This window comes from Zeugodacus cucurbitae, chromosome 2 (assembly GCF_028554725.1).
Source record: "Zeugodacus cucurbitae isolate PBARC_wt_2022May chromosome 2, idZeuCucr1.2, whole genome shotgun sequence".
Classification (NCBI taxonomy): domain Eukaryota; kingdom Metazoa; phylum Arthropoda; class Insecta; order Diptera; family Tephritidae; genus Zeugodacus; species Zeugodacus cucurbitae.
In genome coordinates, this window is record NC_071667.1 from 22,051,666 (window position 1) to 22,077,726 (window position 26,061).

Below are 26,061 nucleotides of genomic sequence, written 5' to 3' on the forward strand. Positions count from 1 at the left end.
CGTCGCCCACTTATGTGCCAATAACCATATCTCAGGAACTACGCGACCGATTAAAATAAACTTCGGTCGATAATACTTTCTTGATACCCTGATAACACGTATGGAAATTGAGCGAAATCGGTTCACAACCACGACTACTTTCCATATACATAACTCAATTTTGAATTCCATCTCATTCCTTCACTTTATAATGTATTCATTAGGAACCAATGAAGATAGCTTTACACAAATACTGCATATCATCTGTGACTTCACTTGTGAAAAATTTGTCGAAATTGGACTATAACTTTTCAAGGCCCCGGATATCGAACATGATGAACTCAGCGCCTAATGTGAATTATTAACCGAAAATATGGAAATCTCGCAGATATTTTAATGTGATTCAGAGGGAATTTTTTTGTTATAACAGTTTGTCTCTGTACCAAAAATGGTTAAAATCGTGTCATAAATTCTCCTAGCTCCCATATACCTAATTATATGAAGGTTTTTCAAAAATACGGTGGGCTTTATTCCGTATATGTATATTGTCTGGGATATAGTGTACCTTAGTGGTAAAAATGAGTGAAATCGGTTCAGGAATTACCTCAGCCCTGATACTCTATATACTCTATATATGATTTTCGTTATTCTAGTGGACTTTATACCGAATATATGGATCAAATTGTGTGTTACCTTAATAAAACTAAATCAACAAATTGCGAGAGTATGAAATGTTCGGTTGCACCCGAACTTAGCCTTTCCTTACTTGTTACTCAAGTTATCGCTTGCACGGACAGATGGACGGACAGACATCCGGATTTCAACTTCACTCGTCATCCTGATCATTTATATATAACCCCATATCTAACTCTTTTATTTCTGGGTGATACAAACAACCATTATGTGAACAAAACTATAATACTCTGTGTAACATGTGGCGAGAGTCTAAAAATGTTTTTTTCCCACCAAATAAAATGGTCAAATCGGCTCAGAAACATATCGACTTAACCTAAATTTGAATTCTAATAAAGTTTATGCGTGCCTTACTCCATCCCTTGACAGGTGGATTTTTCTTCGAAAGAATTCTCTCCATATTTTTTTCGATCAAAGTATCTAATATGGGAAGCAATATACCATGTACCGAATATGAGGACTTCTATCCGTCCGATTTACTTCATACCGATTCGCCGCGCTCGAACTTAAGCATTCCTTCCTTTTTATTTTTTGTAACAACAACATGTGTCAATGGTTAATGAATCGGATAATAAATATTCAATAAGTGGTAATTGTATATTTAGTATGCTATTTTCTTTTTTTCAGCAATGCAGAGATTCTCCACATGCAATGTTTCGGACAATTATTGACATTTTTGTGGTTCGATGGATACTGTATAAAAACATAAATAAATATATGAGCTCAATGTATTTGAGCACTTGATTTATTGACCTCAGTAAAAGTGCAATTTCTGTTATTTACAAACAATTAAATATATTTACGCATTAAAGCCTCGGCTGTAAAAATCTCTTAATTTAATTCGCAAAAAAACAAAGTATAAAATATACAGATAATTGAATGGGATGTAAATATAAAATGTTGCAGTTATAATTCAGACGAGTACACAATATGAAATATATGTATAGTATTAAACATAGAATATGTAATAAAGTATAAATAATAAATAATTAAAAATATAAAGTTTAGAATATTGAATACATCATAGAACAATATAATACTAAATAATATACTTATATATTAGAAAATATAATATGAAAGAATCACTGACGTCTGGAAAGACTTGGCGCATTTTACGTCGATATCTTAAATTGAGAGCGTACAAAATACAGCTTTTGTAAGAACTGAAGCCGCTTGACCTTCCCCAACGAAATCGCTTCGCTCTATGGGCTCTTGAAAAGTTCCAAGAAGATCCGACGTTTTCAAGTGAAATTCTATTCAGCGATGAGGCCCATTTCTGGCTCAATGGGTATGTAAACAAGCAAAATTGCCGCTTTTGGAACGAAGAGCAACCTAAAGAGATTCAAGAGCTGCCATTTCATCCAGAAAAAACAACAGTTTTGTGTGGTTTGTGGGACGGTTTGTGTTTCTTCAAAAATTATGCCGGTGAGAACGTAACCGTCAATGGCGACCGTCATCGCGCCATGATAACTGACAATTTAATGACTGAAATTGAAGCTCGTGATGTCGGCGACATTTGGTTTCAACTAGACAGCGACACTTCCCACACATCGCATCAAGAAATGGGTTTATTGCGAGAATACTTCGGTGAGCCGATAATTTCACGTTTTGGGCCGGTCGATTGGCCACAATATCGTGTGGTATTTCACTGATAGACTCTTTGCTGTGAAGATATGTAAAGTCTAAAGTCTATGCGAACAATCCTGCAAGTATTTTCGAAAGTCTAGGAGATTTCGTGCTTCCAAAGATTTTTAATGATATTTCTGTAGAACTGGTTTTATTCGAATAAATTTCTAAATAAACTGAGCTATTATTCATTGCACAACAAAGATAGTGTAATCCAAAATATAGTGAAAATGTTCGCTATTTCGAACGAAACATCGAATATTTTATTTTCGCTAATTTTTTCAACTATTAAATAGAAGTTACAATTGTTTACTAACACTGCACATATTGCACAAAAACAAAAACAAACTAGTTTCAAACTCATTGTTTTGCCTCACTATTGTAATAAAATTATTTTTAAACAAACTTCAATTTCAGCACAACAAACCTTTGTTTACCTTTTGTTTTCTAAATTCCGAGAATGTGAAAAGTATGGAACAAAAGCGGAAAAACAATAGAAATCTGCTGGCCAAATAGTTGTTCAATGGAGTGTATTTCCATACAAATAAATAACGAGTAGTATTAAATAGAAGTGGGCGAATTTCCAAACGAAGCGTTAGTAATCAATAAAACTTTAATATTTAATTTTTTATCCACATTGCGGTTTATTATCACGAAAAGCAACGGTATTGCGGTTATGAGATAAAGATAACCAAATGATTTACTGGTTCTGTACCCCTGTTCAGATTATGTTATCCCAACACATCCAAATACTGAACGCTTTCCATATGCTAATAGAAATCAGAAGGCCTCTTCTAGACACTGGGAATTATGCGCTGCTCGGAAAGAAACTATGGACGACGTGTTGAAAAAATATACATTTCCAGCGAAATTTTCAGCTTTCCTTGCATTCACAATCACGATGTGGCAAATGAAATTTTCTGCCTTTTCTGATTTTTCTGAATGTTGCGTTATTCCACCTGTGGCGCCAGATGTTGCAATTCAGTCCAATATCAGCCATTTTCCGTATGCATGCAGCCATTCACTCACAACCAACACTAATTTGCATCAAAGCCTTTGGCGTTTCATTGAATGAGTTCCGTTGAAGTCGCTTGTTCGTGCAAGCTTTCCACTACCATTGCAGCGCGATTCGAGTTTTCCATGCAATTTGCCAATGCCAGCGTCATCGTCAGCGACACCTTGAATGGCAAAGCATGAATAGCGAACGCCGACTGCGCAACCGAATGGCGGCAAACATTTTCATTAATTAACAGTTACATTTGAGTTTCGGTGCAATAAATGCAATGCGCTTTATATGCTTACGAAAAGAGATAATATTTTATTTGAACTTTTTTCATTTGAATGTAATTCTGCATTTACGCTCTTTCTTATTTGTCGCAAATTGATTAACGTCACACATTACGCACCTACTCGTACAAAGCAATGTCAGTACTCATATGCACAGCCATACCCAAGCATTGGTGGGCATGCAAATGTCGAAATTAATTTGAAAATCCAATTCAGCAGCGAACAAATCGTTTGAATGCAATGCAAAAATAATGTTTTTATTTCTTTGCGATACGGAAGCATGCGTTGCCTCAAAGTACATTTTAATGACAGCTATGCCATATATAGCTGAGTATACAATCTCGTTGGAGAGTCTTGAGAGCCCAGTGAATTAACTATCAAAAAAGGATGAGATCTTTGCAATAAGTTTATGGCTATCATGTACCTCTTTTCAAACAGTCAAAGCTTTCTTTAAGAAACCTTCAGATACTTTCTCTTTAAACTAGTCAGAGTATCTCGAAGCAATGACACTCAAAAATACTGTTTAATAACTCAACTATAAGCTTAATTTAAGGTAAGTGAGTTCGAGGTATCCTAATTGAGCTTGCTTCATACAGTTGGACTTACAGCATGTCCAAGACGATCCCGATAAATACTAAATTGATACGCCGACGTTTCAGAGAACATTTATTCTATTGAAATATCTGAAATTTCGATTAAGCCTCGAAATGGTTCTAGAATTAATACCTGTGTAATTGTGGAATACTTAAATGTACTAGGCCTACGTAATATCACCTTATCATAAATTTCAATTTCGTATAAAGAAAATAGCGCCTGTAATACAATATCGTATTAACCTAATACTCTGAGCACCTACTTTCGGAGTTTTATTTCTCAAGATCAGTAAAATTTCGTCTATAACTTTTTCCATCCGTTAAAAGTTTTTTTTAATCGGTTACATCGATGAGTTTATATTCTAATTCTCTGATAATCTTTACACAATTTGTTCCGACTGAGAGATTTTTTTTTCAAATGATCCTGAACTCAGAAGGTCTAACTTCAATTAAATATCCGAGTTTGGAGAACATACTATATTATTTTCATTTGATCACCTGAGTTCCAAAATATCGACAAATTAACGAGAATAGTGGCAGTCTTACAGCTTCAGCAGATCTTTTTCTCTTTTATTGTAATTTTCTCTACAATTTTCGAGATGCCAAAAAACCACTCCATAAAAAAGCCTGTGAAATTACCTTTGATTAATTTTATATTTCATCCAAATGGATTCACTTCACGCTGAAATTTAACCCACTGCCAAACAAGAGTTTCGTAGCCTCAGCCCAACCGATTGCCTTAACCCAGACCCATACTAAATATTGTTATTTACATTAAAACTTAATTTGTTTTCGCCAATGCATCAATTCATCACGATTCTATAATATAAATATATAAATACATGATTTAGGTTAAGATGATAATTATTTAGCAATTTCGATGAGTTTATATTATTCGCGCTTCTATGCAGACTTTTAGCGTGTTTAATGATTCCGAGGAAAGAAAACAAATGCGAGAGACGCCAAAACACATTTATATTTAGCCCAACGATCATTTTATATGTACATATATGTATGTCAATAGATCGGAAAAATATAGTCAATGAAAGGAAACAATTCCTTATTGTATTTTTTATTGCTTCCTCCATGTGTGCCGTTGTACTATATGCCGTTGTAAATATGTATTCAACAACATTTTTTAAGCAACACTCACATCACAAGCATCACAGTCACTAAAATCTGCAGACCATATTTTTTCAACTCACACACATCCATGCAAAAAACACACATATTGTGGCTGGCTCAAATAATTGACATCTCGTGCGAAGCGACGCTAAAACCAAAACAAACCGCTATGCTGCGCATACAAAGCACTGCATTAGCGTGTGAATACGTGAGTAATTAGCAATCAGTATATGCACGTACAAATTATGACAAGTACAGTAACAAAGAGACATGTTATGTATACGTAAATATACTCGTATACGAGGTTTGACTATGAAATAAAGAGACTAACGCTAGAAAATTTTAATCTACCAAGTCTACCAAGATCGAAGATCCTCTGAAGGAATTCTTCTATCAGAAATGTAAATAGATTTCGTCGTGTATGAGTTTTAACTTTATACAATTTCTAAATACTCACTATTGTCTTCAACACATTGTATATGTACATATGTAAACACCACCTTTGCTGTACCCTAATAATTAAACAAGTAAGGAAGGGCTAAGTTCGGGTGTACCCGAACATTTTATACTCTCGCAATTTATTGATGTAATTTTATAAAGATAACACAATTCGACCCATATATTCGGTATAAAGTTCAATAGAATAACGAAAATCCTCATAAAAAGTATATGGGGACTGAGGTAATTCCTAAACCGATTTCACTCGTTTTCATCACCAAGATACAATGTATCGAAGACTATACGCTCCCTTAATTTAATATTACTTATAATTAGGTATATGGGATCTGGGGGAAGTTATGACCCGATTTTTACCATTTCAGGTACAGAGAGAAACTTTTATAAGAAAAAAATTCAGAGGGAATGAATTACATAAAAATATCTGAGGGATTTACCTATATTTTCGGTGAAATTTCGGTGATATTTTCGGTGAAAAATTACCCGTAGGCATGTTCTTCATGTTCGATATCAGGGGCCTTGAAAAGTTATGGTTCGATTTTGACAATTTTTCCACAAGTGATGTCACAGCTCAAATACAGTATTTGTGTAATGTTTTATTCCGCTATCTTCATTAGTTCCTAATGTATATATGTATTATAAAGTGAACGAATCTAAAGAATTCAAAATTGAGTTATATGGGAAGTAGACGTAGTTGTGAACCGATTTCGCCCATATTCCACCCGTGTCATCAGGGTGTCAAGAAAGTGTTATATACCGAATTTCATTGAAATCTGTTGAGTAGTTCTTGAGATATGGTTTTTGACCCATAAGTGGGCGACGCCACACCCATTTTCCATTTTGTAAAAAAATCTCAGTGCAGTTTCCTTCTGCCATTTCTTATGTAAAATTTTGTTTCTGACGTTTGTTTCTGACGTTTTTCGTTAGTAAGTTAACGCACTTTTAGTAATTCTCAACCTAACCTTTGTATGGGAGGTGGGCGTGGTTATTATCCGATTTCTTTCATTTGTGGACTGTATAAGGAAATGGCTAAAATAAACGACTGCAGAATATTTGGTTTATACAGCTTTATTGGTTTGCGAGTTATATACAAAAAACATATTTGGGGGCGCGGTCACTTTTCCAAAAAAATTACATCCAAATGTGCCCCTTCCTAATGGGATCCTATGTTCCAAATTTCATTTTCATAACTTTTTTTATGGCTTAGTTATGACACTTTATGTGTTTTTGGTTTTCGCCATTTTGTGGGCGTGGCATTGGTCCGATTTTGCCCATTTTTGAAAGCAACCCTCTCACGGTCCCAAGGAACATGTGTTCCGAGTTTCATTAAGTTATCTCAATTTTTACTCAAGTTATCGCTTGCACGGACAGACGGACAGACAGACATCCGGATTTCAAATCCACTCGTCTTCCTGATCATTTATATATATATAACCCCATATCTAACTCTTATATTTCTTGGTGACACAAACAACCGTTATGTGAACAAAACTATTATACTCTGTGCAACAGGTTACGAGAGTATAAAAATACTGTTTCTATGATAAGAACTTTTAAGCAATAAATCGCCAACCCGTCAAATTGACGTGTTCCGTAAATCTAGTGTTAAATAGATCTGATAGATAGAAATATCAATCGTAATCTAGGATTCAACTCATCCCTTACACCGAAACTCCTTTTCCATGTCTCTGTTATATTTATATTGGATTGGTCTTCTAGATGACCCCAGTAGTCCCACGTAGCGTCCTTAACGTTAGTTGATCGTAAAATTCGAAATGAACTCTTTCAAAACTGAAATGTCCGCTCTTCAGAACAATTCATATCACTTTCATATTTCATACAATTTCGTTCCATAGACATGAAAAGCCATATATCATTCAATATTTCTTTTGAAAACTCAGTCAAGATCTGCGAAGTTAGCCGGTTTACTAAATTCTCCGATTATCTGCATTCATCTACACCTTATTCAATTGATCCAGTTTTCTTGAGACATCTTCAGCACAGATCAAATAATTATTTATCTGACGAAGTTTGTTTCTGTTACTTGAACTAGATTCTTCGGTACTGGATTAAATACTGCATGCTTAGGGGTCGTGGGAAGCAGTTCATTCAAGTTTAATGTAAATGCAGGAAATAACTTCTAATTAATACGGTGTAGAAGGACTATGTTCTGACGGATTAGTACATTCGAGTTATCCTTCAATTGAATAGAGTGACCTACGAGGCACAGTGTGGCACTGAATATTTGGCGCTCCGCCTCTAAACGACTTCAGCTTCCAAATTCAACAACTACACCTAGTATACTCATATTTGGTAAATTGCGCTTTTCAAATGCATTTCAAGCGCAAACGCTGAGTGCTACACAAATTGGTGTGTGACCAACACTTGACCAACGAAATGAGACCCATTTTCAGTTGTGTCACTTTCTCAATGAGATGAATGAGATGATGATGAGCAACGTCAACAGAAACGATAAACAACAATCGCGCCGCCACGTCACCTCACCACAAAGTTACGCAAAATGCTTAACTGTAATGGTAAACAAAAGGCAAAAGGCAACAATCAATTTGTTTGCACATTCAATTCTCAGCTGCCAAAATGTGGGCGCGCGAGTAATGACCGAGCTAAGCTGACAATTAACAGTTTGTCATGACGATTTGTTGGGCGGCGTTAAGCCAAATGGCACGCATATATTGCTCCAGCTCATTTTATTTATAATTGTTGTTGTTGTCAGCCAATATACGCAATTATTTTCGATTTGCAGTGCTGAAAACAGAAAATTATACCTTTAGGCCGTACAGCTATGTAGTTGGCGGTCGTTTTGCCAGTTGATGCGCAACAGTCGCTTCAAACGGTTCGGCAAACGCACACACGAAGTCGTAATATTCGGCAACTGTTAAGCACAGTACGCGTTCTTCGCATTTGTTTCGATACGGTACCTAATTGTTACAAATTGGCATTTCACCAGACTTTTAGGACGCAAAATCGCACTCGATTACCACAGACACTTATAGCGCAACGACCTTGTCTCTCCAGCGCGTCGCGTTCCAAACTCAAACTCAACTCCTTGTAATGGACAATGTCGTCTGCTATGCTCTGGCCACGTGGCTGCTGTTGTTGTGGATTTACTTTTTGTGGTCACGTAGACGCTTTTATCGTGTGGCCTGGCAGTTGCCCGGTCCCGTGGGTTTGCCGTTTATTGGTTTGGGATTGCAAATGATGCATCCGGAGAGTAAGTATCAAATGGCTCTCGAGCGACATCTTTGGCAAGTAAAACGATTTTGGTGTCGGCTAATTTGAACAATTTTTTATTGAGTTAAGTAGTCTGAAAGTCAAATTCAACCAAACGTGAAAGCTTCGAAAATTGATCTAATTTAAATAAAAATTAATAATAAAATTTATACTCTCGCAACAAAGTTGTCCACATAACGGTTGGTTGTAAGTCCTAAAACTAAACGAGTGAGATATTAAAATGATCACGAGTAAAGTTCAAATCCGAATGTCTGTCTGTCCGTCCGTCTGTGCAAGCTGTAACTTGAGTAAAAATTAAGATAACTTGATTAAACTAGGCACACTTATTTATTGGCACCATAGGAAGGTTGCTTTCGAAAATTGGCAAAATAGTACCACTGCCACGCCCACAAAATGGCGAAAACCAAAAACACATGAAGTGTCATAACTAAGCCATAAATAAAATTTGTATGAAGGATCGCACTTTGAAGGGGCATATTTGGGTGTAATTTTTTTTTGGGAGTTGGGCGTGGCTTCGCCCCCAAATAAGTTTTTTGTCCAAAAATGAAAGTAATCGGATAATAACCACGCCCACCTCCCATACAAAGGTTAGATTGCAAATTACTAAAAGTGGGTTAACTCTCTAACGAAAAACGTCAGAAATACTAAATTTCACATAAGAAATGGCAGATGGAAGCTGCACTCAGATTTTGAGCGTGGAAAATGAGCGTTGCGTCGCCCACTTATGGGTCAAAAACCATATCTCAGGAACTTATATGTTGTTTAAAATTTAATTGTTGTTTAAAATAGGCCAAATCGCTTCACAACCACGCCTACTTCTTTTGAAGTAGAACTTTGAAGACGATCTGAATCGTTTACATTACAATATATAAAGTAAGCACTAGTGAAGATATCGGTGCAGAACTTTGCACAAATACTATGTTTATAGTGTGGCAGCCCCATTCTAAAAATCGCCGAAATCGGACCATAGGTTCTTAAGGCCCTATATATCGAACACGAGGACCTCGGTTACACCCGAACTTAGCCCTTCCTTACTTGTTTTTTAGAAAGTGAAGATTTTTTTAATCCAATACTCATCAGATTGATTTTTTTTTACTAACTAAGGCAGTTTATTTAAATTTTATTCAATTCGAGTTCATAAGGGCCGCCAAAAGCATTGTAGTCTTTAAAAAAGACTCATTATACACAATATGGAGGAATCTGGAGAAACCGTTTCAGAAATTATTTCTTTATTGAATTGTTCTCGGAAAATGGTTTATAATCCCCTTAAAATTATAAACACCGACGAGACCTATTTGAATAAAAACATAAAATAGCAAATAGCAAAATTTCTAAAAATAGAGAAATTTCTGAAGAGGTGAGGTCGATCGTTTTAAGTCTGGGGAATGAAAAATTAAAGAAATTAATTAATAATATGGAATAAATATATCAGGAGAGAGTGTAGGTCATAATTTTTTGGAAGCCTGAGTAGAAAAAAGTCACACCTCTCAAAAAGGCTAAAAAAAGGCTTCGTCTACACTTCGCGAGGGGACATAAAGATCAGAACCTAATTTTTTGGAAGAATGCGCTGTGAATTGATTAATTACAAATTAATAGAATGAGTTCTGATAGAAAATGTACTGTTCATCTTCCTAAAGGTCAATTATCGAATCCCAGGTACACAAAAACGACAGTAAAATATACAGACGGAAATTTTGATGAAATGGGGTGCTCTTGCCTGCCACAGAGTGGGCCCAATTTTTCGAATAAATGGGAGAATCGATTGGTTTTAATATTTAGATGTATTAAGAAACGAAATGGAATCATTTGTTTTTATTCGATTTCCACTCCGCTGGACTTTTATGAAGGATAAGGACCATAAGCATACACTCAAGGACACAAAGTATTGGTTTATGACAAAATAAATAATGGTTTTGGATTGATCAGAGCATAGCTCTGACCATAATCCACTAGAAAACTTATGAAGCGATGTAAAACTTAAAATTTCTGTTGGAATTTCAAGAATTTTGAGAATTTATGAGGAAGTGTTAAGGAAACTTTGATATCCATTCCATTGGAGAGATAATGGAAGTTTATGGAAAGCATAATAGGCTTTATTTCGAAATTGAGGGTCCAGTATAAAGTACTAAAAATGTATCTTTATTGTGACACAAAATAAGTAAATATTTTTTTTAGTTTTGCACTTTTTTTTTAAGTTTTGAAAATTGTGCTTTTTGTGTGACCACCTCAAAACCGAGCAATATTTAATTTAACTGATATACAAAATATATGCTGAAAGATAACGGAATTTATTGAATGGTTACTATAACTAGATAGATTGAGTAAAACAACAAACAAAAATAGTTAAAGAAAAGTTAGAGTTTTCGCAAAAAAAATAATAATTTTTTCGGTAGTCGCATTCTTTATGCGATTTGCGTGACCATGGCTGTATAAAGTTAGTACTAGTGAAGATATCGGAATAGAGCTTTGCAAAAATACTGTATTTGTATTTTGACATTGCCCTTCTAAAAATCCCCAAATTCGGACCGAAAGTTTTCAAGGCCCTATATATCAAATATAAGGACCTCAGTACTTATAACAAATTTTTTACCGAAATTATAGTTAAGTCTCTCAGATATTTTGAAAAAATTTTAAGGGAATATGTTTCTTCTAATAATATGTCTAAGTGCCAACAATGAGTGAAATCGGGTCATAACTTCATCTTTCTCCTATATACTTAATATTAGGGTTTTCAACCTTTCAATGTATACCATATATATGCCGAATATGTGAATCAAATTGTGTGTTATATTAATAAATTTAAATAAATAAATTGCGAGAGTATAAAATGTTTGGTGACATCCGAACTTAGCCCTTCCTTACTTGTTTATCAATAAAACGTTCCAAAGTTGAGTAAAAACATTTTAAACGTTGAACGTTACATAGCTTAAGCTTTTAATTATTTAGCAAAAACTTCCCTTTCATTACTAGTTAACGAAAATTCTGCATAGATAAAACCATTATATTTCTTTCAAAAGGTATTGTCTTTTTATTCTTAAATAATAATAATAAATAATAACATGCACAATTTATAGATAAAACTGAATTATTCGCTACATCATTCTAAATCTGAATCCTCTCCGAATATCGCGATCATTCTCTGTCTCTTACGTGTTGCTGGAGATGCAGACACTGTTAAATCCTCGCTCCTCTTTGTCAAATCACGTTGGACTACTGTTTGTATGTATGTGTCTGTAGACCTCTTCCGTTTGTGCGAGGGTTTTTGATCACTTGTGGTTCTTTTTACTGGAGTTAAAGGATCTTCTCCGAACAGCTCGAGCATCCTCTCCCTCTTTCTAGTTGTTGGAGATGCAGACGCTGTTTGACGCTTCTCTGTCTCTATTGGCAAGTCCAGTTGGGATTGAAATTTTTCTCGTAAGTCTGTAATATGCTTCTTATGGGAGCTTTCCATATCTATTTTGTTGTTTTCGGTCTTGGATGAATTTTTATACTCAGATACATGAGATGTCAATTTTGTATTGCCATTAGCAGCTGTGTAACTGCAGTTCCGAGACTCATTGCTGATTATTTTTACTGGGGTTTCTCCGAATAGTTCCAACATCCTCTGCTTCTTTCTTTCTGGAGTCTTTGCTGATTCTGTTAGACCCTCACTTTTCTTTTGAAAGTTTAGTTGTTGGTGGTGAGTTTGTTGCCGTTGTCGATGTGACTCTTCATCATTATTAGATTTATGGACGACTTTGTTGCTCCTCGTAATGTCTTTTACTTGATGCGTGGAATCCTTAATACTATAATGGGTTGTTGTAGCAGATTTTGTCACCATGTGACTTATGCGTTGCTTCTTTGGTCGTGGTGCATATTCATACACCGAACAGTCCGTTTCTTGTGGGGGAGTATCAATAAGGGTATAAGTTTGATTCTGGTTTTCATCATTATTGGATTTAGTCATAACGTTGTTGCTACTCGTAATGTCTTTTACGAGATGCGTGGAATCCTTAGCCCTAGAATGGGTTGTTGTAGCAGTTTTTGTAATCATATGACTTATGCGTTGCTTCTTTGGTCGTGGCAGGTATTCATACTCCGAACTGTCCGTCTCTTGTGGGGGACTATCAGTAATGGTATGAATTGGACTCTGGATTCCATATGAGATTCGATCATTCGGGTGGTGTGGGGGAGTTAGAACTTGTGGCATATCCCGTTTGACTTGATTATTCGGATGATTTGTTGGAGTTGTATCTTGTGGCCTATTCCGCTTGACCTGATCCCGCTCGTGCTCAGTATAGAAGGGCCACTTTACATTCACATAATACCACATGTGGTCACGAAGACTGTACATACGGCTACGGAGCAGAGCAATAGCCATGAGTATGCTAGCAACGGACTTGCGCTCATTGTCACGTATTCCTTCCTTATTCAGTCGCGAATATAGATCTGCTTTGCTGAATGGTTTTAATGCCAACAAGTGAGTGAGTCGTTCCCGAATATTACGACGAGATACATCAGATGAATTTTCATCTGACCAGAGCTTTCCTGTTCCATTAGCTCTTATAGTTTGTCGATTGTTGCTATTACTGGAATAACGGTTATTAGAAATGTTCGATGTCATGGTTTGATTTGGGTTGGATAGTTTCAAATTTACTTGTTCCTTTAACGAATTGTCTTTTAGAAATGAAATATATTTTGTCATACGCAGTCCTTTTATACAAATTGACTTCAACTTTCCGACTTTTCTACCTGTTTTCACAAATGAGGAGTTTGTAAGGGTGAGCTCTTTTACTAATTGTTTTACCTGTTGTGTAGCTCACCTGGTTTACTGATACAAACAGGTAAAAATGTTCTGGTGTTACGGTACATTTATCCTATTTAAGAAAACTGTTATTTAGGTAGAAACAGAGCAATTGTGAGGAAGGGAGGTTTTTATGCATCCACCTTATAGCCCGAACATATTCTTTTCTAAGGCGAAAGATTTTGCTATTGAAAAATCCGCCCCAAACATAATAAATAAAAAATTTGTTGAGTCTAATACTCTTCAAACTTAATTAAAAACCAAGATAGTACGAAATATTGCAAGTGAAAATTGGGTCATCAGAATACTAACTGCTAACTTTGTTTTTTGCGTTTATTTCATATGAAAAGTCAAATTTAACATCTTTGATTAGCATATTTTTACCCTAAATTAGTAATGGGTGATGCCTACTTTGTTGTCCAGAGCTAGAGAGAGAGAGATTAAGAGGTGCATTTTTCCTATAGTTTTCGCATATCATAAATCCACTATTATGGCCGCCGGTGTCTTCCCGTTTTTATGCAAAAAAACAGTGAACATTCATAAACGATTTTAGATTTTACATTGGGGGCGCTACTCTAATGATGCGCAGTGTATACCATATTGAATATACCACAATGATGTTCTCAAGCGGTTTTCTCAAATATTTTCAGGTAGTTAAGGTTTTATTTAATTTAATATCCGAAGTTTGAGAAAGCATACCTAAATACATCAACTTGATTGACTACATTTTTTTAAGAAAAAAAGCGATATGCATCTGTACTAATTGATATTTACCGAACATTCTAAATTAAACCATTATATTTGTTTCAAAAAGTATTATCTTTTTATTCTTAAATAATAATAATAACATATAAATAAAACTAAATTATTCGCTCCATCATTCTAAATCTGAATCCTCTCCGAATATCTCGATCGTCTTATATATATAATATATAAATAATATATAAGTATATAAATATTGTGTATTATTCTCGTTGTTTTTGCACTTCTTTACGGTTATTTTCAGCTTTCTTACAGTATATGGAACACACATCCAAACGGTATATTACACCCTTTATTTCATGGATGGGCACAAGTTGTTTTCTTTACGTTAATGACCCGGAAACAGTGGAAACGATTTTCAATTCACCGCACTGCACGAACAAAGGCGAATTCTATCGTTTTCTAGCTGTAGCCATTGGCGATGGGCTCTTCACGTCCAGCTGTGAGTACAAATAAATATGAATCTTTGCACGTACTAACTCGAACTAATGACTAGACCGTGACAACACTTAGTCTCTGACACACGCCTCGGGGCATAAACACCCACACGAACTTTAATGCCATTTCGACTATTATTCGTGAAATTGATTTGGGTCAGTCGTAGAATGTGTCAAAGTCATGTTCATATTGACCCCGCCATAGCACAGACATAAATATACAATATATATGTATATATTGTGTTAAGTATTCACAAGTTGTTTTGCCAAAATTTATTTTGTCCACTCTCTCTTAGCGCCCCGCTGGAATAAGCATCGCCGCCTCATCAATCCGGCTTTTAGCCGCCAAATTATCAACAACTTCCTGCCCATTTTCAATGCGGAAGCCGATGTATTGCTGGGCAAATTCGCCGCTTTGACCACGACCGGCACACAGCTAGAAATATACGAGATGTTGAAACGTAACGTTTTGGAGGCAGCCTGTCGTAAGTGTTATAATTATGAATAGCAGCTGTGCGACGACGAAGCATTTAACATGTTTTCTATTTCTATTTTCGGCTCCTCATTTGTCTATTTAACTGTGAAATGAATTGTATAGAGACCACAATGGGTAAGCGCATGAATTTCGAGAACGAAGGCTCGGCGCATATCTTCGAAGCGTACAATGGGTAAGCAATAACGCAAGAAAGCACAAATTTAACTCCAATACTGTGCATTAAATATTCAAAACAAAATTTAAGATGACTAACTTATAGCTTAGTTTGTTGAAGAACGATAAGAATAGAGCTCGATAAACTCGTGAGTCAAATAAGTATTGCATTCTTGAAGTTTATTTTTCAATCTCTTTTAAAGCTGTTCAACATCATTGGTGTGGATGAAGCACCTGTTACAGTATTTTGATCTATCTCAAATGCTTGAGGAGTAGAGCTAGTCGGTCCCTAAGCTTTTTGGTATCAATCTAATATTATTTTGAAACACAGTGAGATGTTAGATAGTTTTATTAGGTTAGATTATTTGACTGTTCCGGAGACTACGAAAGACAGCTCGTTCTGAAGCCAGGATCATTAAGTATGATTAAGAACTAAGATTCGACAAAGCGCCCTGACCCTATCATAAATCTGTAGAGACTTCTATATCCGATTTTTCACGCGGTTGACGGAAATAGTGGGATCCGAGAAATATTTGTCTTGTTCTCGCAAAGACGTGGCATTTCAGAAGAAAGTAATGAAATAATGAATGCTAAGTAAGCGCATTCTGAAGGAGTTACAGCATCGTTTTGTGCATTTAGAGAACAAGGAACAACCGAAGAATCCGGAAAGGTCATGATAGCCAGCATTTATGATGACAGCTTTTTATCCAAACTTGAAAAATGGCATTGTTTGTGGCAATGTTTTTCGTTGGCTTGTTGGCATAGACCATAGACTTGACGTAGCCCTACTGGAAATAGTCTTACGGCATCAAATCGAGCCGGCCAATTGACTGGGCCATTTCGTGAGAAAGCACGTTCACTACAATTGGTTTTTTAAAAATCGATTGTGACATTCGCTGTGTGGCTTGTGGCGCGGTCTTATTGGAACAACATATTGTCCAAGTCCACATCATCCAATTCGGGCCAAAAATATTCGATTATCATTGAGCGGTAGCGATTCCCATTCCCAGTAACGTGCCGGTCTTGATCATCACGATAGAAGTACGGCTATATGATGCCGTCGGCCCATAAACCGCCCCAAACCGTTATTTTTTCGGGGTGCAATGATGACTCATGTAGTACACGTGGATTGCTGTCCAACCAATAACGCATATTTTGCTTATTGACGAAGCCATTCAGCCAGGGCCTCTTCGCAACGTGGGACGTAACGCTCTTAATGTTTAGGGCATTGACTCCGAATTTTAGTAGTAAATTTTAATAATTTCGACTCGTTGTGGGACCGTATATCTTTCCATGATGAAATGGCAAACCTTACTGATGAGAAATGTCAAAAATGCGAGCATGGTTTGCAGTTCCTATCGGTCTACTTTTATAGCTACCCTTTTGAAAAACCCTTTTATTGAATCGTGACAGTCAAAGTATTTATCAGATGGGTTAAAGATTTCGAACCAGCACTGGTTTCTTGAGGTAAGGTTCTGAGTCAAAATGACAAAAAATCACTTAGCTTCTCGTCCGAAAAGAGTAATCTTCGTTATACCCTCCTTAAATATTTAATCGGCTTCTGTTTTCATTCCATTATTTGTTTTTTGTACCAACAAAAACTCTACTTCACATCACTGTGCATTACTTGCTCATGCTGACGATTGTCGTCTCAATTGTTTCACGCTATTCCAACTCATTTGCCAGTTGTGCTTTCAATGTCTTTTCAAAAGTTTCGCTTTTGTCTGCACTAAATGCACACACACATTTGTCTTTAATTTTATTTCTTTTTCAACACTTCCTTTCACTTACCACTTAACTATCCGCATATATATATACCGACATACATACATATGTATGGCTATAGCATCACCGAGGTGTGTGTGCGCCGCATGCTGTCGCCCTGGCTTTATCCGGATGTGCTCTATCGCCACTCTTCGCAGTTCGTGCGCCAACGGCAGGTCGTTCAAGTGCTCTTCAGCTTCATTGATAGTGTAAGTAATGCCAACACATACACCAATACATATGCTTCTATTCGCATATAAAGAAACTATTCACACCCACGCTCATTGCCACAGTGGCTAGATGGCAGTCTGTTCATCTCATCAACCATTAAAGTGTATTTTCCTTTGACCCTTGCGGCTAATTTCTTTTTAATTCCGTTCCTCCTCTTTTCTTCCTCCTCAACCGCCATTCAACTCTTCCCACTGCTCACCACTCCAGCTGCTGCAGCTAAAAAATAATAAATCAGTTGCAAATGGCATAGGACAACAACAAGTGCAACAACACGCCACAACGAATGGAAAGAAAAGTGAAAATTGCTCTGGATCTGCCAAGGAGTCTGAGGGTGTTGTAAGTGGGAGAGAGCATTTAAATGGAAAAGTGGGTGTGGATGCATCAACGGATGTGAATGCGGATGCTTCAGCGGCCATACGGAAGTCGAAAGCTATATTTGTGGAGCAAGTTCGTACGCATGTGGAGCGAGGTCAACTGTCGTGGGAGGATGTACGCGCCGAGGCGAATGTTATCATAGCGGCGGTGAGTAAATATACAAGAATAAACTTTAGACTCGGGGAAAAATAATTATTTTGAGACGTTTAAACGAATTTAATAAGCTGTTCCTCTCATTTACTTTAAAATTTCCTGTGCGGTTGTCTAGAGTTACTTAGAAAATGTTAGAGAAAAACAAAGTTCTGAAAACTGTAGCTCAAGACATACTTGTAAGTCTTTCAGGGGTAAAATTATGATATATTCCAACAAAAAGTGATGAAGTTTTGTAACTTATTGAACATTCATGAATGAAAATGTTTATCGGACCTTTCATCATCATCATCATCTATTGGCACTACAACGGGGTGTCGGTTTTGGCCGCCAGTCGTCTCTGCATTGCGCACGACGGCGCGAGTTGGAGAATTCAAGCTTCGTCAGGTTCACATCAACTGGTCATCCTTTTTTTCGTCGACCCCCAGTGGGTACCGTGATGTACGGTATTTTATTCCATTCGGGCGATATGTCCAAGCCAAAGCAACCACTGTATTTTTACGCGCCGCATTATGTCTATATGAGCCGAAGGCTCATACTGCTCGTAATTCCAACGAATCTGGTTCTCAACCCACGCTTAGCGAGCCATAAATCCTTTGGAGGACTTTTCTCTCGAACGCTCCTCAGGAGTGCTCATCTTTATTGGTCATCGTCCACGCTTCCGCTTCCACGCTTGCTTTGAACCTCGTCATGGTCTGTGGGTTCGGGTTGTACTTCCATGCTATCGATAGCATTTCTGTCACAGTTCAGCAAGCTCGAGTAGTGATCCATCCAAGTCCCTAGTATGCTCTGGGAATCTGTCACCATGTTACCTTAATTGCCTTTGCGGGAAACTGGGCCTGGAGTTAAAGCCTCTAGTCAAGCGGGAGACCTTCCGATAAAAGGACCCTTCGTTCAAATTTCCTCCAAAGACATCTTAAAACATTTACGAGCTCTGCTTTACCGACCCTAGTTTCATCCCTTTAATATTTGTTTAGCTTTTTCCAATCAGCTTTGTAAATAAGAGTCCTCACTCCTCATAACAACATATTCTGAGAGCCGTTTGATACTAAACTCGACAACATAGAAACTGAGGAATTTAAGAATGAACAATGAAGGCACAATAATGGTATCGAAGACAATAGCCTATGGAAATTTGTAGAAATACAAAGGATGTAACCTGCATATACTGCCTGAAGGCACCCTTAGTTCTCAGCAATTCGGCAATGAAGATCGTATTATAAGTCCAAGAACATGGCTCTTAACCTAAACTGAAGTTTCAATAATTAAACAGAAGGTACTCTCGAAATGAAGCCTGGGTCGATAGGTGCAGGACTGTAATTAATTGCTATTTTGACGAGAATTTCTTTATCATTATGAACTGAACATCTGTTTAAGTCAATACTCAATATTAGCCGTTGTAAACGAGGCCGCCGTTTGTTCTGCTTTTTCCCGCATGGATAAGGAGGCGAAGCGAATGGATCTGGAGGTGAATGAGGACAAGACGACCACGTCACTGTTGACAGTCATAACTTCGAGGTCGTAGATAATTTCGTATACCTGGGAACCAGCATCAACAACACCAACAATGTCAGCCTCGAAATCCAGCGCAGAATAACTCTTGCCAACAGGTGCTACTTTGGACTGAGTAGGCAATTGAACAGTAAAGTCCTCTCTCGACGAACCAAAATCAAGCTCTACAAGTCGCTTATCATTCCCGTCCTGCTTTACGGTGCAGAAGCTTGGACGATGTCAACATCAGATGAGACGACACTAGGAGTTTTCGAGAGGAAAATTTTGCGCAAGATTTATGGTCCTCAGAACATTGGCAACGGCGAATACTGCAGACGATGGAACGATGAGCTGTACGAGTTAAACGACGACATTGACATAGTTCAGCGAATAAAAAGACAGCGGCTACGCTGGCTAGGTCATGTTGTCCGAATGGACGAAAACACTCCAGCCCTGAAAGTGTTCGATGCAGTACCCGCCGGAGGAAGCCGAGGAAGGGGAAGGTCTCCACTCCGTTGGAGGGACCAGGTGGAGAGCGACCTGGTTACACTTGGGATCTCCAACTGGCGCCGAACTGCGAAGGAGAGAGAGAGGTGGCGCACTATCGTCGATTCGGCTATAACCGGCTAAACGGTTGCAACGCCAATCACATACATACAAACGAAACGAACTATTGCCGTATCCGTTAGATACAGAACATAAAATCCGTTAAATAGATTGCTAAGATCACCATTACTTCTAAGAATCTCAACGTTTGAGAATCTCATCCACCCTTCCAGTTGGTTTTACATTAACCGAACAAGACTCGCATTTTTACCGTTCAAGAACATTAGGATATTCAGAGATACGAAAATATTAATGCAGTTGTTGTTGTTACATATATGTTCTAAGGAACTGAATATCTATTTCTTATTTTTCTAGACCTTCGAGACAACTTCGACAGCTTTGTATATCGTCTGTTTGTGTCTCGCCATGCATCCCGAATACCAAGAAAAGCTATACAACGAACTCAGCACGATCTTCCCAGAAAATGAACCACCCATAGTGGACTATGAGCACCTGGAGCGTATGCCTTACACCGAAATGGTCATCAACGAAGCGCTGCGGCTCTACTCACCCGTACCGATGGTGTTACGTAGCGTAGCCGATGATTTTCGTCTACGCGACGGCACGCTCATACCGCGTGGCACACAAATCGGCATCGACATTTACAATATGCAACGCGACGAACGCATTTGGGGATCAAATGCCAAGCAATTCAAACCGGAAGCACACTTCGGACCGAATACGACGAAGCGACATGCATTCGCTTTTATACCCTTCACCAAAGGTTTACGCATGTGTATTGGTTATCGTTATGCGCTGATGCTGATGAAGGTGTTCGTCGCGAAGATATTCCGACAATATCGCTTGACGACCAAAGCATCACTGGATCAACTGATCGTTAAGGGTACCATATCGCTGAAACTGGCCGAATATCCATTGTGTCAATTGGAGAAGCGCAAAAGTTGAGGGGTTAGGGTTATTATAGAGTGTAATGTAAAATAAAAGTTTGGCGAAGAAAGAAAAGAGGGAGAGAGAGAGAGTGATAAAAATTGTCGCTATATATCTCAGTAATTAAAATGTAAATAAATTTTATTTTTTTTTGGTTTTTTATTAATAATATTTATGAATTTTTAATCAAAATTGTTAAAATTGCTGTTATCCGTTATCTGTTTGTTTTTGTAATATTCACAAGCTGCTTTTCCTTACGACTACACCTACGTTTGTGCTTAGCATTTACTCCCTTACAATATTTATTTAAATCTCGGTTTTCTTGTAATTTTCTTTCTATTTTATTTTTTTCTCTATGGAATTCTCGGCTTAATTTTGAGTTGTTTTGCATCTAACGCCCAACAATTGAGCCCTGTGAGTAAGTATTAGTGTGTGCACAATTTTTCTACGTGAATTGTTGTTGTAGTTTAACTATATGTAATTGATAATTTTTACTTGTAAATTCAATTATTTTTTTAATTAAAAGTTTTTCAACATTTTTGCTGTTTATTACGTTTAAATCTATCAATTTCACTACGTTGATTGAAGATCTTTTATTTAATTCGCAATTAATTAAAAAAATAAAATATTTTTTTCTTTTAAACTACTCAATTTAAGTTAAATTTTGCTTTAAAATGGTTTACTAAATTATTCGGTATTTTTTTTTTAATTTCATTGGTTTTTTGGAAGACAACTTCCTTAAGCTTTGGGTTAAGTTTTTAACTAATTAAGCGGAGTTTATGGTAGTTTTCGTATAGATATTTTTTTATTAAAGTAAAAAAGTTTACAAGCCGTTTTTCAAGCTTATTTACAACTATGTACTATACTTTATCTTATAAAAAGATTTTTTTTAGTAGTATGTTCTAATGTTTAATGTAGGTGTTTCAAATATCTGTGGAATAATGTAATGCATGTAAGATATACAAAAGAGAACAGCAACTCTGGGACCTAAAGGGTGATTTTTTAAGAACTTGATAACTTTTTAAAAAAAAAAACGCATAAAATTTGCAAAATCTCATCGGTTCTTTATTTGAAACGTTAGATTGGTTCATGACATTTACTTTTTGAAGATAATTTCATTTAAATGTTGACCGCGGCTGCGTCTTAGGTGGTCCATTCGGAAAGTCCAATTTTGGGCAACTTTTTCGAGCATTTCGGCCGGAATAGCCCGAATTTCTTCGGAAATGTTGTCTTCCAAAGCTGGAATAGTTGCTGGCTTATTTCTGTAGACTTTAGACTTGACGTAGCCCCACAAAAAATAGTCTAAAGGCGTTAAATCGCATGATCTTGGTGGCCAACTTACGGGTCCATTTCTTGAGATGAATTGTTCTCCGAAGTTTTCCCTCAAAATGGCCATAGAATCGCGAGCTGTGTGGCATGTAGCGCCATCTTGTTGAAACCACATGTCAACCAAGTTCAGTTCTTCCATTTTTGGCAACAAAAAGTTTGTTAGCATCGAACGATAGCGATCGCCATTCACCGTAACGTTGCGTCCAACAGCATCTTTGAAAAAATACGGTCCAATGATTCCACCAGCGTACAAACCACACCAAACAGTGCATTTTTCGGGATGCATGGGCAGTTCTTGAACGGCTTCTGGTTGCTCTTCACCCCAAATGCGGCAATTTTGCTTATTTACGTAGCCATTCAACCAGAAATGAGCCTCATCGCTGAACAAAATTTGTCGATAAAAACATTTCGAACCGAACACTGATTTTGGTAATAAAATTCAATGATTTGCAAGCGTTGCTCGTTAGTAAGTCTATTCATGATGAAATGTCAAAGCATACTGAGCATCTTTCTCTTTGACACCATGTCTGAAATCCCACGTGATCTGTCAAATATTAATGCATGAAAATCCTAACCTCAAAAAAATCACCCGTTATAAACCATATCTAATACAATTTGCATGAGACAACTACTGCCTTTGAAGCCCTTCCTATTCGAGTTCTATGTATATAAGTAACTGTAACTATTTAGAAGCCGAATACTTCGGCTATCTTAAACACAAATTATTTTCTATCGATATACCAAAAGTTTTTTTAGAGAATGACTAGTACAGCAAATTTCTACCCGAAGAAAAAACACTGAAGATGACCACAAAATTTCACGATACGTGCCATGTATCTTTCGTGTAACACATTCTCGTAACCTGCTAGTCTCAGCTAGATTTAGCCGATTCAGACTTGTAGTTTTATGTAGTGGAAACGTCTGTGAATTGTAGAAAAATGGAGAAATAAAGTGACATCGTTTGGTGATTAGATTTGGCTGTACAAAAAGTCTTTAAGTTAAGAATGTTGAGGACGGAAACTTCCAGTATTTATACCATACAGACAACCAAGAAGGGTAGGGTGAGGTAATCAATACCAATGAACGAGTTTCTATTTAAGAATGGTTGTAATTTTTTCTTTCTATTCGAAACTCTGAGTGGAGGATGGAGTCATATGTAGAAGTTCACGTAAGTGAGGAAAGTTTCTGACTGTCATTCACTTGGGAGTGGCCAAGAACGATTCTTTTACATGTGGCTCAAGCAGCTCACGACTTCCGGTCTTAGACCAAGTATCCTCTGGGTAGCCAACAGACATCCGTTTGGAGGCGAGCTAAAGTGAGAAGGCGAAACCCGCCTATGCGGTTGTGCTTAGGGTTTGGGACCCACCACATAAAAACACCCCCCAATGAAAAAGAAAAAACAGCCTCGGATGAGAGACCCCAATTTTGATGACGACCACCGCAAACGTTTAAAGGACTACGAAATAAGGGCATGCACCTGGAATGTCCGGACCCTTAATTGGGAAGGTGCCTCTGCCCAGCTGGTTGATGTCCTCGTAAGAGTAAAGGCTGACATCACCGCAATCCAAGAAATGCGATGGACGGGACAAGGACGGAAGAAGGTGGGTCCTTGTGACATCTACTACAACGGCCATATAAAGGAGAGCAAATTCGGTGTGGGATTCGTGGTGGGAGAGAGACTCCGTCGTCGAGTCCTGGCATTCACTCCGGTGGATGAACGTCTAGCCACAATCCGCATCAAAGCGAGGTTCTTCAACATATCGCTGATTTGCGCCCACGCTCCGACGGAAGAGAAGGATGAAGTGATCAAAGATACCTTCTATGAGCGCCTAGAACGTACCTATGAGCGCTGCCCCCGCCACGATGTCAAAATCGTGCTTGGCGATTTCAACGCTAGGGTGGGTAAAGAAGGTGTCTTTGGCACAACAGTCGGAAAATTCAGCCTCCATGACGAAACATCACCAAACGGTCTGAGGCTGATCGACTTCGCCGGGGCCCGAAATATGGTCGTCTGTAGTACTAGATTCCAGCATAAGAAAATCCATCAAGCTACTTGGCTGTCCCCGGATCGAATCACTCGCAACCAGATCGATCATGTTGTGATGGATGAACGACATGTCTCCAGTGTTTTTGATGTGCGTACGCTTCGTGGTCCCAACATCGACTCGGACCACTATCTTGTAGCAGCTAAGATACGCACCCGCCTCTGTGTAGAAAAGCGCACACGTCAACAAACACAAAGAAGGTTCGACATCGAGAAGCTGCAATCACAACCGACAGCCGAACGATTTTCTACTCGACTTGCAAAACAGCTGGTATGATGAGGATTATCGTCTCGCAGTGGAGAGAAAACAGACTGCCTACCTCGCAATGTTGCGATCGACCGCAACACGAGCGGGATGGGAAAGATACCGAGTGCTGAAGAGGGAAGCGAGACGCATTTGCAGACAAAAAAAGAAAGAGGCCGAAATGCGTGAGTATGAAGAGCTTGACAAGCTGGCCGACTGGGGTAATGCTCGAAAATTTTACGAAAAGATCCGGCGACTAACTAAAGGTTTCAAGACCGGAGCAAACTCCTGTAGGACCCCCAGAGGTGATCTAGTTATTGATGACCAGAGTATACTGAGTTTGTGGAGGGAACACTTCTCCAGCCTGCTGAATGGCAGTGAAAGTACAACTCCAGGAGATGGCGAACCCGATTCCCCAATCGACGACGATGGAGCAGATGTTCCATTGCCCGACCGTGAAGAAATTAGAATAGCAATTACCCGCTTGAAGAACAATAAGGCGGCGGGTGCCAATGAATTACCGGCCGAGCTATTCAAATACGGCGGCGAAGAGCTGATAAGGTGCTTGCATCAGCTTCTTTGCAGAATATGGTCGGAAGAAAGCATGCCTGACGATTGGAATCTCAGTGTACTCTGCCCAATACACAAAAAGGGAGACCCCACAATTTGCGCCAATTACCGTGGGATAAGCCTCCTCAACATCGCGTATAAGGTTCTGTCGAGCGTATTGTGTGAAAGACTAAAGCCCACCGTCAACAAACTGATTGGACCTTATCAGTGGGGCTTTAGACCTGGAAAATCAACAACGGACCAGATATTCACCATGCGCCAAATTTTGGAGAAGACCCGTGAAAATAGGATCGACACACACCATCTCTTTGTCGACTTTAAAGCTGCTTTCGACAGCACGAAAAGGAGTTGCCTTTATGCCGCGATGTCTGAATTTGGTATCCCCGCAAAACTAATACGGCTGTGTAAGCTGACGTTGAGCAACACCAAAAGCTCCGTAAGGATCGGGAAGGACCTCTCCGAGCCGCTCGATACCAGACGAGGTTTCAGACAAGGTGACTCACTCTCATGTGATTTCTTTAACCTGATGCTGGAGAAAATAATACGAGCTGCAGAGCTAAACAGAGAAGGTGCAATCTTCTATAAGAGTGTACAGCTACTGGCGTACGCCGATGATATCGATATCATTGGAAACAACACCCGCGCCGTTAGTTCTGCTTTTTCCAGACTGGATAAGGAAGACAAGACGAAATATCTCCTGTCGTCAAGCAAACAGGCAGCGCATTCG

The 26,061-nt window shown here is 38.1% G+C and overlaps 1 protein-coding gene across 2 annotated transcripts in view; it reads left to right on the forward strand.

Moving 5' to 3' along the window:
• The window catches only part of LOC105215798 (probable cytochrome P450 313b1), a 33,216-nt gene extending 12,003 nt beyond the window's left edge, over nt 1-21,213 (forward strand). Inside the window, exons 1-7 of one of the 2 annotated variants that reach the window (XM_011189922.3) lie at nt 8,563-8,991; nt 14,801-14,998; nt 15,290-15,478; nt 15,592-15,661; nt 17,489-17,615; nt 17,845-18,159; nt 20,575-21,213. In XM_011189922.3, the coding sequence (XP_011188224.1) occupies nt 8,832-8,991; nt 14,801-14,998; nt 15,290-15,478; nt 15,592-15,661; nt 17,489-17,615; nt 17,845-18,159; nt 20,575-21,165 (1,650 nt within the window). In that variant the 5' untranslated portion in view covers nt 8,563-8,831 and the 3' untranslated portion in view covers nt 21,166-21,213. Of the gene's footprint in view, nt 1-8,562; nt 8,992-14,800; nt 14,999-15,289; nt 15,479-15,591; nt 15,662-17,488; nt 17,616-17,844; nt 18,160-20,574 lie in introns of those variants that run through there. The other variant, XM_054228084.1, reaches the window with a different exon arrangement.
• Nucleotides 21,214-26,061: the final 4,848 nt, after the last annotated feature.